We start from the raw sequence: 17,545 nt of genomic DNA, 5'->3' as shown, positions 1-17,545 counted from the left end.
CCCAGAATCCAAAAAGGTGTCCAAGAGTATTCTGACTATAGTAAAGATACCTACATGGAGGTTATAAAAGAATATAAAGACACTACCAGAGCCAGGTGCAGTGGCTCACATCTGTAATCTCAGTACTTTGGGAGGCCAAGACAGGAGGATCACTTGAGACCAGTAATTCAAGATCAGCCTGGGCAACATAAGGAGACCCTATCTCTACTGGGGGAGGATCACTTGAGCTTGAGAGGTTGAGGCTGCAATGAGCTGTGATTGCACCCCTACACTCCAGCCTGGGTGCCAGAGTGAGACCCTAACTTAAATAAATAAATAAATTAAATCAAATTAAATACCCAACCAGAACTACTCTTACCTGAGATGTCATTAAGGTGGGGGAAGTACAAAGTTCTTCAGGGTTCTGATTGTGGTTGTTTTCATTTTCTTTGGCCTCAGGAGTTCTCACTGGCTTCTCTGGTGTTTCTGGATTAGGAGAGACCTCTAGGGAGGTCCTAGGACTTGGAGTCCCAGTCCCCAAGGAGGCCCTAGGGCTGGTGGGTGAACCCCCTCCAGAGGCTGGAGGGCTGGAGGGTATGTTCCCTGAGGAGGGCCTGGGGCTTGCAGTGGCTCTAGGTGGAGGAGGCCTACTAGGGGGTGCTGAGGTCCTCTGGAGAGAGGCTCTCTTCTTTGGTTGTTCGGATCCTTCACTTGCAGTGCGGGTTCGGAGGACTACTTCTGCGGCAGATGAAGGCTGCCCTGAAGGGCTCAGGGCTCCGCCAGGTGATGGAGCTGGGGAGCTGGGGAGAACTTCCTCCTGGGACTTGACACTCTCAATGGTAAGCGAGGGCTGGGCCTGGGCGGGGCCATTGCAGGCTGGTAGAGGCTCTTCTTCCTCAGAGGAGCTTGCTTCAGATCCTTCCTTCTCTATTTCCTCATCTTCTAAGAGCTCCTTGATCTCAGAATTGTCGTCCCCCTGGGCTGCATCAGGTGCCAGATCTTCAGTTGCTGAGACAGATTCACTCTCACTCTTCAAGGAAAGTGTAGAGGGACTAGTAGGTGAGGAAAGAGGACTGGAGACCATAGTTGTTTGAACTGGGGGAGAAATGACTAAAGAGCGCCTGCTGCTGATAAAAAAGGAAGATGTTCAGATTCAGAATGGCTAAAAACCAGAAGCAACGTAAATATGCAAAAATAAATTATGATGCATATAATAAACAGAATAAAGCAATTTAAAATGTTAGAAAGTTTGCATAATTTACAATAACACTTACAGAGTGAAGTGAAAAAAGGCCAAAATTTTATCTATATCATGAACTCAATTATGTAAAAATATGTACAGAGAAAGAGACCGGAAAGAAACACTGCAAAATGTTAGCAAATATTTTCTCTGGGGCAAAGATTAATGGGTGATATACAGTTGAACTACACAGATTTCGTATTTGTGAATTACCTACTTATTTATTTGGAACCCCTAAATCAATACTTGTGGCCCTTTCCCAGTCACTACTGGACATGCACAAGTAGTGAAGAATGAGTTGCCTGGCACACACTTTCCAGATGAAGTCTAACAAGACAACCATCTACCTTCTTGCTTCCGTTCTCAAACTGTAAACAAGTGTCCTTTCCACCATGTTTTCCTAACTTTGTGCTTTTTGTTGGTGATTTTGCTATTTAAAATGGCCCCCAAGCTGTAGTGCTAAGTGCAAAAAGACTGTGATGTGCCTTCCAGAGAAAATACATGTATTAGATAAGCTTCATTCAGGCATAAGTTACAATACTGCTGGTTGTGAGTTCAATATTAAGAAATTAATAATATAGATTAAATAAGGTGTCTTTAAACAGAAGCTCCCATAAAACAAGGTTATATGTTGGGTGGTTGATGAAAATTTTGTGATCAGGGGCTCACAGAAACCTGTGGTTTGATGTTCAGTGAGTGTGGCAACTTTATAGAACAAAACTACCATGAACAAGAATCAACTATAACATTTATCAAGTACCTACTATGTGCTGGATGCCATGCTTATCCTTGAGCATCCAGGATTAGAATCTAGAATATATCAGCAAACAAAAACTTATATAGATCAATTTTTTTATAAAAGGTCAACAACCCAATTGAAAAATGGGAAAACAATATATAGGAAAGTCACAGAACAGGAATGTTAAATGGCCAATAACATGAAAAGATACTCAAGGTAATTAGCAATTATGAAGCTATGACTTAAAACTGTAAAAAAAATTCCGTTTCGGCCGGGCGCGGTGGCTCAAGCCTGTAATCCCAGCACTTTGGGAGGCCGAGACGGGCGGATCACGAGGTCAGGAGATCGAGACCATCCTGGCTAACACGGTGAAACCCCGTCTCTACTAAAAATACAAAAACTAGCCGGGCGAAGCGGCGGGCGCCTGTAGTCCCAGCTACTCGGGAGGCTGAGGCAGGAGAATGGCGTAAACCCGGGAGGCGGAGCTTGCAGTGAGCCGAGATCCGGACACTGCACTCCAGCCTGGGCGACAGAGCGAGACTCCGTCTCAAAAAAAAAAAAAAAAAAAAAAAAAAAAGGCCGGTAGCGGTGGCTCAAGCCTGTAATCCCAGCACTTTGGGAGGCCGAGACGGGCGGATCACGAGGTCAGGAGATCGAGACCATCCTGGCTAATACGGTGAAACCCCGTCTCTACTAAAAAATACGAAAAAATAGCCGGGCGACGAGGCGGGCGCCTGTAGTCCCAGCTACTCGGGAGGCTGAGACAGGAGAATGGCGTGAACCCGGGAGGCGGAGCTTGCAGTGAGCTGAGAGCCGGCCACTGCACTCCAGCCTGGGCGGCAGAGCAAGACTCCGTCTCAAAAAAAAAAAAAAAAAAAAAAAATTCCGTTTCATACCCATGAGCTTGTAAGAATGAAGAAATCTGACAATTTCATATGTAGTGAGAATGTGGACTCATGAGGGCTCTTACTCACTGCTAATGGGTAGTAAACTGGAATCATCACCTTGCAGAGCAATATGGCAATATCTCATAAGGGTCGAGAAGCCCCATGACAGATCTTATGACTCAATAATCCTGCTCCAAGTATAGACAGACCCTAAAGAAACTCTTGATAATATTCACAGGGACAAATGTAAAACTTGTTCATCACAACATAATTTATAATAGCAAAAACCTAGAAGGTAATTCAAATGCCCCAAACTAGCAGGAGGATAAATAAATCATGAACTAGGCATACAGTAACAACTATAGAAAGAAAACAGCAGAGTTACTATAGCAACATATAGTAATAATGAAAAATCTTACAAACAATACTAAGAGAACAAAAGAAGTTGCAGAACAATACATACAGTATAAGTCCATTTATATAAAGTTTAAAAACATGCAAAACAGGCCGGGCACGGTGGCTCAAGCCTGTAATCCCAGCACTTTGGGAGGCCGAGACGGGTGGATCACGAGGTCAGGAGATCGAGACCATCCTGGCTAACATGGTGAAACCCCGTCTCTACTAAAAATACAAAAAACTAGCCGGGCGAGGTGGCGGGCGCCTGTAGTCCCAGCTACTTCAGAGGCTGAGGCAGGAGAATGGCGTAAACCCAGGAGGCGGAGCTTGCAGTGAGCTGAGGTCCGGCCACTGCACTCCAGCCCTGGCGACAGAGCAAGACTCCGTCTCAAAAAAAAAAAAAAAAAAAAAACATGCAAAACAGCCAGGCATGGTGGCTCATGCCTGTAATCCCAGCACTCTGGGAGGCCAAGGCGGGCAGATCACGAGGTCAGAAGTTCAAGACCAGCCTGGCCAACATAGTGAAACCCTGTCTCTACTAAAAATACAAAAATTAGCTGGATATGGTGGCGTGCGCCTGTAATCCCAGCTACTTGGAGGCTGAGGCAGGAGAATCGCTTGAACCCGGGAGGCGGAGGTTGCAGTGAGCCAAGATCGTACCATTGCATTACAGCCTGGGCAAGACCCTGTCTCAAAAACAAAAAAAACAAACAAAAAACACACAAAAAATGCAAAACAATATTTTATGTATGCATGTATGTGTGAAACAATACAATGTGTGCATGCTACATTTAGTATTACATTTAGTATTTCCATGCGTGTTATGTGTGAAACATACATGCACACATAAAATAAAACAACACACATGGAAATGATAAATACTAAATGTAACATAGTGGTTACCTTTAGTGGTGTCAGAAAGAAAAAGTGAGTGGGGGAGGAACAGCTATATTTACAACGTATTTACATGGCTATTTGTTATATTATTCTTTATACATTTAGTTATGTCTGAAATATTTAATTTTTATTAATTTTTTTAGAGACAGGGTCTTGCTCTGTCCCCCAGGCTGCAGTGCAGTGGCATGATCACAGCTCACTGCACCCTCAAACTCCTGCGCTCAAGTGATCCTCCTGCTTCAGCCTCCTGAGTAGGTAGGAGTACAGGTACGCACCACTGTGCCTGGCTGATCTTTATTTTCTTTTAATCTTTTTTTTGTAGAGATGAGATTTCACTATGCTGCCCAGACTGGTCTCAAACTCCTGGTCTCAAGTGATTCTCCTGCCTCAGCCTCCCAAAATACTGGGATTATAGGCATGAGCTACCATGTCTGGCCCTGAAATAATTTAGTAAAAAACAAAATAAATTATATAGGCGCATAGTATAAACAACAAACATCATCATACACATGCACCTAGGGACAGGTCAGGATTCTGGACTGGAGATGAAGATTTTGAATACGTTCACACATGGGACAAACGAAGCAAAAGAGTCTTGGACGGTGCTCACCTTGACAGTCCCTTCACCACAAAGACTTTATTGGAATGTTGCTTCTCCAGTTTGCTCATCACCTCGTAGAGATTGTGGTTCAGCTAGAGCCAGTAAGAAAGTAGGGGATGCTAGCCAACTGGGAACCCGAGAGTGGCATATCCCTTCTCCCCTCCCCTTCAGACAGCTTCCCAAAATAAAACCTCCCCCTTTCAACTCTGATCTGAATTCCTCTTCATCTGTCTAGCATTAGAGTCCAGGGTCCTTTCCCACCACCCCCTCCTTCCTTGTCTCTCTGTGTTCTAAGTTCTGCCTCTTCCATCGGACTGGCAGCTGTCTCAAGGCAGGGTCCATAACTGATGTCTGATTTGAGGTTCCAGCTTCTCACAGGTGATCCAGGGAATGAAAACTGATTTTTAGGCTGGGCGCGGGGCTCAAGCCTGTAATCCCAGCACTTTGGGAGGCCGAGGTGGGCGGATCACGAGGTCAGGAGATCGAGACCATCCTGGCTAACACAGTGAAACCCTGTCTCTACTAAAAATACAAAACAATTAGCCAGGCGTGGTGGTGGGCACCTGTAGTCCCAGCTACTTGGGAAGCAGAGGCAGGAGAATGGCGTGAACCCGGGAAGTGGAGCCTGCAGTGAACTGAGATTGCGCCACTGCACTCCAGCCTGGGCACCAGAGCAAGACTCCGTCTCAAAAAAAAAAAACAAACCTCATTTTTAATATTAACTAGGCAAATCACATGTTAGCCAAATAAACTACGGAGAGTGGTATGTGTAGCTGTGTGTGAATATAACTAATGTTGTAGTAACAAAGATCCTGGAATCCCAGGACTAGAAAAGACTTCATAAATTATGTTATATGGCTGCCTGTCACTGAGAGGATTAGTCTTATTTGAGACTAACCACCTGAGAAACTGACTTGTCCTTAAACACTGCACTCTCCAGTCCCCAGCAACAATAGATAGAGATTTCACAATGGGGTTCCCCATTTTAATTGTTCCTTCCATAGGCTTAACCTCCTTTATTCATGCTAAAGCTCAAATTTGGATGCACTTACTCAGTTGTTAAGGGAGATGAAGAGGGCCCTCTGATGTGTTTTAATACAGTTAAATATACAATGAAGTGCTCTTATTTCATCATGAGATAGAAGTCAAAATCTGTGGTGCCAATATGCATATTTAAAGAAATTATGTAAGTCAAGGCTACCTTCATATTTACTAAAAAACACACCCACAAGCCTCAATTGGCCAGACGCTTCTCACCTTGCTCATTTCCCTGTAGAAGACATCCCTCAAGTTGGAAATGTTTTGGAAGATGGTCACATAGCAGCCAATACGACTATTAGGAAGCAAAATAACAAATACACGGGTAAGGCATGGGAAAGTTCTTTGTTTGAAATACAAGGTATGACCTTAAGCCAAAACCAGCCACCAAGGCTCCTAAAAGAAAGCATCCCACTGGGCATGGTGGCTCACGCCTGTAATCCCAGCACTTTGGGTGGCCGAGGCAGATGTATCACAAAGTCAGGAGATCGAGACCATCCTGGCTAACATGGTAAAACCCCACCTCTACTAAAAAAAAAAAAAAAAAATTAGCCAGGTGTGGTGGCACCGTGCCTGTAGTCCCAGCTACTTCGGAGGCTAAGGCAGGAGAATCACTTGAACCTGGGAGGCAGAGGTTGCAGTGAGCCGAGATCACGCCACTGCACTCCAGCCTGGGCAATAGAGTAAGACCCCCTTTAAAAAAAGCCATCCCACATCCCACACTCAGGATGTTCTGGGATCTGGATTCATCAGAGCTAGGCCAGGAACACACCTGATTCTTAGGAGCAGGAAGGCCAGGGGAGACAGTATCAGTTCAGGTTGACACCAAAGTTTAACAGTTTCATGGAGTTATCTGATTTGGGCTCTTGAAGAGCTGAGCAGACATGAAAGGGGTTTGAATAATTTTTTAAAGGGCTATATAAATATAAGGCCACCTAATTATAATTATTACAGTAAGTAATTATTCTTTCCCATTATGCAATACAGGACAACTTCTACGCCTGTATGTACATTAATGGAATTCTCCTGTAAGTGAATCAAGGAAGTATACTTTTAAAGAAACCATATTAAATTTCATTTCTAGGCCAGGCACCGTGGCTCATGCCTGTAATCTCAGCACTCTGGGAGGCTGAGGCAGGTGGATCACTTGAGGTCAGGAGTTTGAGACCAGCCTGTCCAACAGGGTGAAACCTGTCAAAAAATACAAAAATGGCCAGGCACGGTGGCTCACACCTGTAATCCCAGCACTATGGGAGGCCGAGGTGGGCGGATCACAAGGTCAGGAGATTGAGACCACCCTGGCCAACATGGTGAAACCCCATCTCTACTAAAATACAAAAAATCAGCTGGAGTTGGTGGCACGCGCCTGTAGTCCCAGCTACTTGGGAGGCTGAGGCAGGAGAATTGCTTGAACCTGGGAGGTGGAGGTTGCAGTGAGCCGAGATTGTGCCACTGCACTCCAGCCTGGCAACAGAGTGAGACTCTGTCTCAAAATAAAACAAACAAACACAAAAATTAGTCAGGTGTGGTGGCACGTGCCTGTAGTCCCAGCTACTCAGGAAGCTGAGGTGGGAGAATTGCTTGAACCCAGGAGGCATAGGTTACAGTGAGCCATACTCCAGCCTGGGTGACAGAGTCAGACCCTGTCTCAAAATAAATAAATAAAATAAAATCAAAAATAAAATTTCAATTTTATTTTAATTAGGAGTCACATAATGTTTTAGAATACATGCATTCATTACAAAGGCTCCATCTTATGTACACCAATAAGTGACAATATAAAATATTCCGACCACAGTTCTATCTATTATGCCTATCTTGTACAATAAAAAGAAAAAAGGATACAAATGGAGTTTCTGCTCAGATTTCTCTTTAAATGTGGAAAATTTGGCCGGGCATGGTGGCTCATGCCTGTAATTGGAGAACTTTGGGAAGCCAAGGCAGGGGGATCACTTGAAGTCAGGAGTTCGAGACCAGCCTGGGCAACATGGTGAAACCCCATCTCTACTAAAAATACAAAAAAAAAAAAAAAAAAAATTTCAGCCAGGCATGTTGGCACAAGCCTGTAATCCCAGGTACTTGTGTGGCTGAGGCACAAAAATCACTTGAACTAGGGAGGTGGAGGTTGCACTGAGCTGAGATTGAGTGTTACTGTACTCCAGCCTGTGTGACAGAGTGAGACCCTGTCTCAAAAAAAGGGGGGCAGTGTGGGAATTTAAATTTAAAACACTTTTATCTACCTACTCTAAAGGCACAGAAGGTGCCTTTGCTTCACACAAGCAATTTCAGTCATTACCTATTATAAAGAATTTCAGTCATTACCTATTATAAAGAATAGGCAGCTCCTCTAGTAGTTCTTGGTTCAGATCTTCAAACACAGTCTGGGCTTTGTTGAACTCTTCCTCTGCCTAGGTGGTAAAAGAGACAAGACAATCTCCCTCAATTCTGAACCCAGTACTACAGCATGCCCCCTTCATTCTCTGCATTTTTTAGGCACTAGGCTTACTAGGAGCCATCCCTCTTCTTCCCCTGAGCATGCCCTCCCTAGGCTCAAGACTCTGACTATCCTTACAGCATCAGTGTCAGAAGAAACAGATTTCCTTCAGGACACTGGATGCTGAATTTATAATTTCCTATACCCACGTTGGCCCAGCCACCTGCCACCACCATGGGGAGGAGAACAGGAAGAATTTAACAGTTTTCGTTGTTGTTTTTGCTTTACCTTGGCAGTCTTGGCCTCATCCTTCTTCTTGGCATTCTGCACTGCCTCCAGGTGATGTCGGGTACTGTCATAGTCCACGAGTTTCCGACCCCGCTTGGCAATTCTCTCCTGACCCAGGGTAATGAGAAAGGGTGTGGATACTCACTCACTTTTTAGTGGCCAGGATGTAGGTAACAGAATACCAAACAGAGAGCAAGATTCTTGGATCCTATTATCAAATTTCACTTTCGCTGTTTTTTGTTTTTGTTTTTTTTGAGACAGGGTCTTGCTCTGTTGCCCAGGCTGGAGTGCAGTGGCGCGATCTCAGCTCACTGCAACCTCTGCCTCCCAGATTCAAGCAATTTTTGTGCTCTGGCCTCCCAAGTAGCTGGAATTATAGGCATGTGCACCAAGCCCGGCTAATTTTTGTATTTTTAGTAGAGATGGGGTTTCGCCATGTTGGCCAGGCTGATCTCGAACTCCTGGGCTCATGTGATATGCCCACCTCGGCCTCTCAAGGTGCTGGGATTACAGGTATGAGCCACTGCACCCGGCCCCAATTTCACTTTCTAATAGGGTTTTGTGCCCATGGGGTCTCCCTCAGTATCTGGGAAGAATGGGGGATTCTCAGAGGGAGATAGAGTCCTACAGAGCATGTGGAAATCTGTATTAATTATATATAGTATATATATAAAATAAAATACATATATATATTTCCACCTCCACCTCCCCCTGTATTAAATTTTAATATTTCCTATGAACCCATTATAAACTGCTTCAGTCTCCAGGAGAAATGGCCTGGAAAATCACATGAAAGTGAAAGTCTGGATTTTTCGGAATTAGTCCCAAATCTGCCATTCATTAGCCTGTGGCCAGTGGCAAGGCACATCTCTTTTGGAGCCTCAGTAGCCCCATTTTCCCTTATACAACTGCTATTTGAAAGACAGAATGCTGAATACAAAGTGCTCTGAAAGCTCTAAAACACAATAAAAGCTATAAATTACTCTGACCACTGAGAGAAAGTCTACTCAGCCTTATCCAAACTATAAATTATACCATTGAGAAGCAGACTATGTCATTGAACCGTTTCATTCTCTCAGTCACAGAATTTGAAAAGATCTTAGCAATTATCTGGTCCAACTTCCCATACAATACATGAGGCTTCTCTATAACATCCAAGATAAGAAGTAGTTTGACTGCTGTTTGCACAAAGAACAGACAACTCACTATCTTTGAATCTATTTCATTTCATTTTTGGAAAGCTTTAACTATTAGGAACTTAAGTCAGACTCCCTCTAACTTCTTCCTCTGAATCAGCACAGTGCCTCACAGAGTAGGTGTTTAACAAATACTAGAGCTGGGTGCAGTGGCTCACGCCTATAATCCCAGCACTTTGGGGGACCGAGGTGGGCGGATCACCTGATGTCAGGAGTTTGAGACCAGCCTGGCCAGCACAGAGAAACCCTGTCTCTACTAAAAATATAAAAACTAGCTGGGCATGGTGACGCATGCCTGTAATCCCAGCTACTTGGGACGCTGAGGCTGGAGACTCGCTAGAACCCAGGAGGGTGGAGGTTGCAGTGAGCCAAGACCGCGCCATTGCATTCCACCCTGGGCAACACAGCAAGACTCCATCTCAGAAAAAAAAAAAAAAAAAAAAAAAAAAAACCTAGCTGAATGAATAGATGAATTCTAATTCTGCTTTCTGGAACAGTTTAGAATAGGTGCAATTCCTCTTTTACCTAACAGATTTTCAAGTATTTGAAGATAACTATTTGATTGCTCCATGTTTCTTCTTCTATACAATAAACATCTTTAGTGCCATCAGCTGTTTCTCACAGCTAAAGGGGATGCCTCTAACTTGGATCTAATTTGAAATCAGCCCAAATATAGCTCACTGAAATCTAAGTTTATTTTATTTATTTACTTATTTTGAGACACCAGTCTCTGTCACCCAGGCTGGAGCGCAGTGGCATGATCTCGGCTCACTGCAACCTCTCCCTCCCTGGCTCGAGTGATCCTTCACCTCAGTCTCCTAGGGTGGCTGGGACTACAGACGCACACCACCACACTGACAAATTTTTTTTGTATTTTTTGTAGAGATGGGGTTTTGCCATGTTGCCCAGGCTGGTCCTGAACTCCTGGGCTCAAGTGATTCTCCTATCTCAGCCTCCCAAAGTACTGGGACTACAGGTGTGAGCCACTGTACCCAGCCTTGAAATCTAAGTTTAAACATAAACTTCACACTACTTCTGACCTTATATCCTAACCTCTTGTCTAACCCTCAACCTTAATCTTTCTCCTAACTTACCCAAACTTCATTCTTAATTGAGCTCTAATTCTACTTATAATGCTTAACCCAATATGTTCTCTAACCAGGATGGATCATCCACAAGCCAACCATGATTCTGTACATCGAGTACCTTAATTTCGCTGAACTGGGCAACGTAGTTTTCCATGGTCCTCACAGCCTGGTCAGCCAGTTTCTCCTCGTAGTCTTCCCAAAGGAGATCATTATTCTGTGGGATAGAGGCAGAGGCTGGTGAAGGCTCCACTCCCAACAACAACTGCCTACCAGGGAAATACCCAAATTCTCCCTGCAAAAACCTTCTTTTTTGTAGCACTGTATTTAGAATACCACGTTGGATTCCGGGGAATAGTCAGAGGAAGAAAAGAAACAGCCCCTACCCCAAGGAACTGCTCTATGGGAGTCTGAGCATACATTCAGAGATTACGAACAGGGCACAAGGTTAAAGCCTTGGACTCCAGAGCTTATATGGGAAAGTTTAAGAGTGTATAACTGCATGAACTTTGTTTTAAAAAACAACCCATCTTTAGGAGGTAAAACTTCCCATAATGTTTTAAAGAGGGGAAGAGAGTCAAAATTAGAGGAATCCACAGATTAGGGAAAACTTGTTTTTACCTTAACAGTTGTAGCTTCTTCCTACCACCCAGTGACTGAGGCTATACAAATGCACAGTGTGAACTGGCTCCTTTGTTTTCCTATTTTCTTGGATAGAGAAGCTAAGCTGAGGTTGAGATGCAAACAGGAATAAGTGCCAACAAGTTGTAAAACCCAAGCCACTTTTACCCCTACGATGGTCTTCAGCTCCTCATGACCGTCCCACTCGCTGTTGTAGATCTCCTGCAGGGTTTCTGACACTCTTTTTGAACTTTCATGCATCACTGAAAGGAGAGAATTCAGTCCCACCATCACGTTTCCCCAACAGTATTTGGTGTAATCACATGGGTGACAAATCAGTGGCTCCAATTCAGAAGGACAAACTCAGAAGGTTTAGGTTATGTAAGCGAGGAAAGCTGGATGGGGCTGAAAGGAAAAGTCACTCTTCCTCAGCCCACAAAGTTCCAGGAGTCAAGAGTAGACAAATGATAAAATGACAAAAACCTGGGGGTATGGCTGTTGTTTTCCACCCCCAAACCTCTTAGTAGCTGTATAAATGCCCTCTGGATTCTCCCATGCTGCAATGCCCACCTTTGACTGCACTAAGGAAGTTCTTCAGGTCCTTGTACAGCTTGTAGCCTTCTGCCTGAAAGAGAAAAGTACATTTGGTTACTAAAGAGATTCATATTTCAAAAGATGCTCCAGAGGTCAAAGTCGAAAAGTAGGTTAAAAGCAGAAATCACACCTGAAATTTCTTCAAATATTCACAATTGCTTATAAGTTAGCCTTTACTTTCTTTACCAACATGTTGTAGGTGGTCTCCTTTGTGTTAGTTTTTAAGATAGGGGCTTGCTAAAGCCCCCATTACACTGGCGTCTTCCTTCCAGTGAACAAGAGCCTATACCCAAGTTCCTCTGCTGAAATCTAAGTGTTCTCCATGTGACACTATGCGATTCTCTGGCTTGCACCCTTCTCTCTGGGTAAAGTGCTACCATTTTCTGCAGATACCAGGCCTCCTTCTTTCTCTGAACCTCCACACAGACATTCCTCTCCCCTCCAATATCCTTCTCTGCCTTGCCTCACTTTACCCTTCCCTTCCATCAGTCACCTGCTTTATGCTACTCCAAGTAGCCTCATCATTGCTTCTCCTCTTCCACCCCGAATGTCTTCATCTATAACTCTATCTATCCCTGCTTCCATCTTTGCTCCTGTGTCTGAAATCTCATTTTTTAGCCTAGGAATCCCAAGTTCAGACAACGGCTCCTCCTCCCTCTAAAAAAGGAAAAGAAGGTATCTTTTAGACTTGGAAGTTTAAATCTCAATCTGATAGATGAACTGCTTTTGTTATTACTCTGACAAATGTTCATTTAGCCTCTGCTTCTCAAATACTTCCAGGAACTGGAAACTAACATCTTGCCTGAGACAGTATCACTTGATTTTAAACGAGTTCTGTTAAAACTTTTTCTGGCTGGGAGTAGTAGTTCACCCTTATAATCCCAGCACTTTGGGAGGCCAAGGCTGGTGGATTACTTGAGGTCAGGAGTTCGAGACCAACCTGGTCAAAATGGTGAAACCCTGTCTTTTTTTTTTTTTTTTTTTTGAGACGGAGTCTCGCTCTGTCCCCCAGGCTGGAGTGCAGTGGCCGGATCTCAGCTCACTGCAAGCTCCGCCTCCCGGGTTCACGCCATTCTCCTGCCTCAGCCTCCCGGAGTAGCTGGGACTACAGGCGCCCGCTACCTCGCCCAGCTAGTTTTTGTATTTTTTAGTAGAGACGGGGTTTCACCGTGTTAGCCAGGATGGTCTCGATCTCCTGACCTCGTGATCCACCCGTCTCGGCCTCCCAAAGTGCTGGGATTACAGGCTTGAGCCACCGCGCCCGGCTGAAACCCTGTCTTTAGTAAAAATACAAAATATTAGCCGGGCGTGATGGCGCACACCTGTAGTCCCAGCTACACAGGAGGCTGAGGTAGGAGGATCGCTTGAACCTGGGAGGCGAAGATTGCAGTGAGCTGAGATTGGATCGTGTCACTGTACTCCAGCCTGGGTGACAGAGCAAGACTCTGTCTCAAAACAAACAAACCAACTTTTTCCTATATGAGTCTTGGGTTGGCCTTCTGTACCCATAGAGTAGATCTAATTTCTCTTCCACACATGCTTGAAGACAACTTGCATGTACCCTTGACCAAGTCTTTCTCATAGGTTTCCTCAGTTGTTCCTTATGGTGTTTAGACCCTCTTCCCATTTTGGTCTCCTTCCTATGTGTTAAACCCATTTTGAAGAGTTGGTTGGGAATTTAAGGCCAGACATCTGACATTCTGGAACCTGACTTCAGGACTGTGGACTGTAGGGATGGACTGAGAGGTGCAGCCCACTTTAAGGGTACTCTACGGAGCCAGCCTACAAATCAGAGCAGACCAGTTCAGGGGATGTTGTACTTGAAAGCCAAGTTGCATTATTCAGTACACCATAAAATTCTTGTTGTGAATTTGTTTATTTGTTATTTGCTGTATTCATTACTTGAGAGGCTATTGATGATACCAAAAGTATAAAAAATTATGGGGCCGGGCACAGTGGCTCACGCCTGTAATCCCAGCACTTTGGGAGGCCAAGGCAGGTGGATCACCTGAGGTCAGGAGTTTGAGATCAGCCTGACCAACATGGTGAAATCCCATCTCTACTAAATACAAAAAATTAGCAGGGTGTGGTGGCAGGCGCCTGTAATCCCAGCTGCTTGGCAGGTTTAGGCAGGAGAATCTCTTGAACCCAGGAGGCGGAGGTGGCAGTGAGCCAAGATTGTGCCATTGCCCTCCACTCTGGGCAACAAGAACAAAACTCCATCTCAAAAAAAATAAAAATAAAAAATTATGGGAGAGGCCAGGCATGGTGGCTCACACTTGTAATCCCAGCACTTTGGGATGCCAAGGCAGGTGGATCACAAGGTCAGGAGTTCAAGACCAGCCTGACCAACATGGTGAAACCCTGTTCTACTAAAAATACAAAAATTAGCCAGGCATGGTGGCATGCACCTGTAATCCCAGCTACTCAGGAGGCTGAGGCAGGGGAATCACTTGAACCCAGGAGGCAGAGGTTGCAGTGAGCCGAGATTACACCACTGCACTCCAGCCTGGGCAACAGAGCAAGACTCCACCTAAAAAAAAAAATTATGAGAAAAAAATGAAAATTCAGAAAATACACTGCACTCCAGCCTTGACGACAGAGTGAGACTCCGTCTCAAAAAAAAAAAAAAAAAAAAATTAAGACTTTTAAATTCTTTCTTGAAGGATAAAAAAGGACTCAATTTTTTACTTCACCATGAAAATTTTATTTCAAAAATAAATATAATAAAGTAATAAAAACCAGCAAATTACCTTGCACAGGCCAGGCGCTGTGGCTCACACCTATAATCCTACCACTTTGGGAGGCCGGGGCGGGTGGATCACCTGAGGTTAGGAGTTCGAGACCAGCCTGGCCAACATGGTGAAACCCTGTCTATACTAAAAAATACAAAAATTATCTGGATATAGTAGCATACGCCTGTAATCCCAGCTACTTGGGAGGCTGAGGCAGGAGAATCGCTTGAACCTGGGGGCACAGAGGTTACAGCGAGCTGGGATTACACCACTGCACTCCAGCCTGGACAATAAGAGCAAAACTCCGTCTCAAAAAAAAAAAAAAAATTACCTCACACAATTTCTACAAATAAAATTCCTAATTTTTTCCCATTAGTTATCATATGACCTGAAAAATCAGATCAGTAATCAAGGTTACCATGCATAAATGCAGTGTTCAAAACTAGGGGGTACTCTATCACAGCCCAGAAAATGAATGCCTTCTGCTTTCCACTGCAGCTCACAAAAGCCCAGTTCCATTTCTGTGTTTTAGGATCAAGCCTTTTAGTTACAAAGTTCTCCTTTATGCTCTTGCTCTTTCTTTTGAGAAGATGAAGTATGAGTGTGAGAGTGTGTGTGTGCGTGTGTGTGTGTGTGTGGTAGTGGTGTGCAGTGGGGGAGGAGGGAGAAGACAGGTCAGCAACAGGTATCATTTTCTTTCTCTGACCTACCTGTCCTCGCCTGGAATATCTCCAGGCTGAATAATCCCAACATCTTTCTCCTTTCCTGACAGACGTGACTCTCATAGTCTTGGGTTCTCGCTTGTCTGGGAGTCAAGAAACTTGGCTCTACCACCAACTAGCAAGTTACTCCACTTCTCTGCCTTCCATTTCTTCAACTATAAATGCAGGGTAAGGCCAGTTCTAGCTCTAAATCTTATGATTTTATCACTTCTGCTCTCTGAATCCTTGCCAAATTCTTGGCATTGCCATAAAGAGTCTGAGTCAGTCCTTTCCACCCATTATACAAACAGGCCCAACCCTCAGTTAATGAACCACTCACACCAGAAGCTTGTCCTGAGCAGTAAGGTGGACAGAGCTAGGTCTTAAGAGACTGGGGTACTGAGGATGGAGAAGGTTCTTGTCCTGGGGTTCCCTACTTTCTGGAGAAAAATGGACTCAGACACTCAGCAAAACAAGTGTAAACAGCATGCCCAAGTGTTGAAGTGATCAAGTATTGAAAGTGCTTGGTTTAATGTAGATCCAGGAGGGAAAGATGAAGCTAGATTATTAGATTTGATTTTAAAGGTAGAGAATTGGAAACAGCTGTCAATACCAGAAATAACAGGTTAAAGTGTTGCTTGAGGAAAATAATCCTTCCTATGTAATACACTCTGAAGAGAAGGAAAAGGCGGAAGCAAGTAGAGCCTCAAATAAAAATTACCTATAGAAGAAATGTGATCAGAGCTGGGCGCAGCGGCTCACACCCGTAATCCCAGCACTTTGGGAGGCTGAGGCGGGTGGATCACTTGAGGTCAGGAGTTCGAGACCAGCCTGGCCAATATGGTGAAACCCGATCTCTACTAAAAATACAAAAATTAGCCAGGCATGGTGGCACACACCTGTAATCCCAGCTACTCAGGAAGCTGAGGCAGGACAATCGCTTGAACCCGGGAGGCAGGGGTTGCAGTGAGCTGAGATCATGCCACTGCACTCCAGCCTGGGCGACAGAGCAAGATTCCATCTCAAAAACAAAACAAACAAACAAAAACAAAACAAAAAAGAAATGTGATCAGGAATGTGGGCAAGTGGCAAGACGTTGAAATTAGGCTAGGAAGTTTGGTATTGATAGCCTAAGCTATTAATAAAAAGTTTACCTGCAAGCTAACTGTGGGTGAGGGATAGGGCACATGACCAACCGGTTCAACTTCTGGAACACTCCACTCACACCTGTAATCCCAGCACTCAAGGAGTCAGAGGCAGGAGGATTGCTTGAGCCTAGGAGTTTGAAACCAGCCTGGGCAACATAGTGATAGTGAGACCTTGTCTTCACAAAAAGAAAAAAAAAATCCTTGACCTTGTCCTTTTTCCTCCTGTGTGTCTTTGCCACCCCGGGTCCTCAGGTCAGACATGACTGTATTGTCACTGTCTTCCTCCTTAAACTAAGAGCCTTGAGGGCAGGCAGGTTGTCTCATTCATGTTGAAGTCCCAACACCAAACACAGTTCCTGGTACTCAGCAGGTGCTCATAAAATGTTTGTTAAATGAATTTACCAAAAAGAGAATTTCAAAAGCATATTCAATCAGCACTTATTATAGGTGTATCATTCTCTCAATCAAGAAGTTTTTCCTTATTTACTTTTTTTTTTTTTTCTGAGACGGAGTCTCGCTCTGTCGCCCAGGCTGGAGTGCAGTGGCCGGATCTCAGCTCACTGCAAGCTCTGCCTCCCAGGTTCACGTCATTCTCCTGCCTCAGCCTCCCGAGTAGCTGGGACTACAGGCGCCCGCCACCTCGCCCGGCTAGTTTTTTGTATTTTTAGTAGAGACGGGGTTTCACCAGTGTTAGCCAGGATGGTCTCGATCTCCTGACCTCGTGATCCACCCGTCTCAGCCTCTCAAAGTGCTGGGATTACAGGCTTGAGCCACCGCGCCCGGCCTTATTTACTTTTTTAAAGAGACAAGGTCTCACTATGTTGCCAAGGCTGGTCTTGAACCCCTAGCCCTTCCGCCTCAGCCTCCCAAAATGTTGGAATGACAGGCATGAGCCACTGCACCCAGCTAGAAGCTTTTCCTTATTCCCAACCTAACTCCATTTCATTTCTTAAACATATTTTCCCC

The 17,545-nt window shown here is 44.5% G+C and overlaps 1 protein-coding gene across 2 annotated transcripts in view; it reads right to left on the bottom strand.

Moving 5' to 3' along the window:
• BIN2 (bridging integrator 2) overlaps positions 1-17,545 on the bottom strand; it is a 43,383-nt gene that overhangs the window by 11,606 nt on the left and 14,232 nt on the right. The window contains exons 3-10 of one of the 2 annotated variants that reach the window (XM_010385315.2): positions 11,972-12,026; positions 11,570-11,664; positions 10,902-10,997; positions 8,500-8,607; positions 8,100-8,185; positions 5,997-6,072; positions 4,749-4,831; positions 359-1,106 (exon numbers count right to left, since the gene is read on the bottom strand). In XM_010385315.2, the coding sequence (XP_010383617.2) occupies positions 359-1,106; positions 4,749-4,831; positions 5,997-6,072; positions 8,100-8,185; positions 8,500-8,607; positions 10,902-10,997; positions 11,570-11,664; positions 11,972-12,026 (1,347 nt within the window). The remainder of the gene's footprint in view (positions 1-358; positions 1,107-4,748; positions 4,832-5,996; positions 6,073-8,099; positions 8,186-8,499; positions 8,608-10,901; positions 10,998-11,569; positions 11,665-11,971; positions 12,027-17,545) is intronic. The other variant, XM_030938966.1, reaches the window with a different exon arrangement.

This window comes from Rhinopithecus roxellana, chromosome 10 (genome assembly GCF_007565055.1).
Source record: "Rhinopithecus roxellana isolate Shanxi Qingling chromosome 10, ASM756505v1, whole genome shotgun sequence".
Taxonomy (NCBI): Eukaryota; Metazoa; Chordata; class Mammalia; order Primates; family Cercopithecidae; genus Rhinopithecus; species Rhinopithecus roxellana.
Note: the sequence above shows the minus strand (reverse complement) of the source record. Positions and strands in the feature narration are given on the sequence as shown.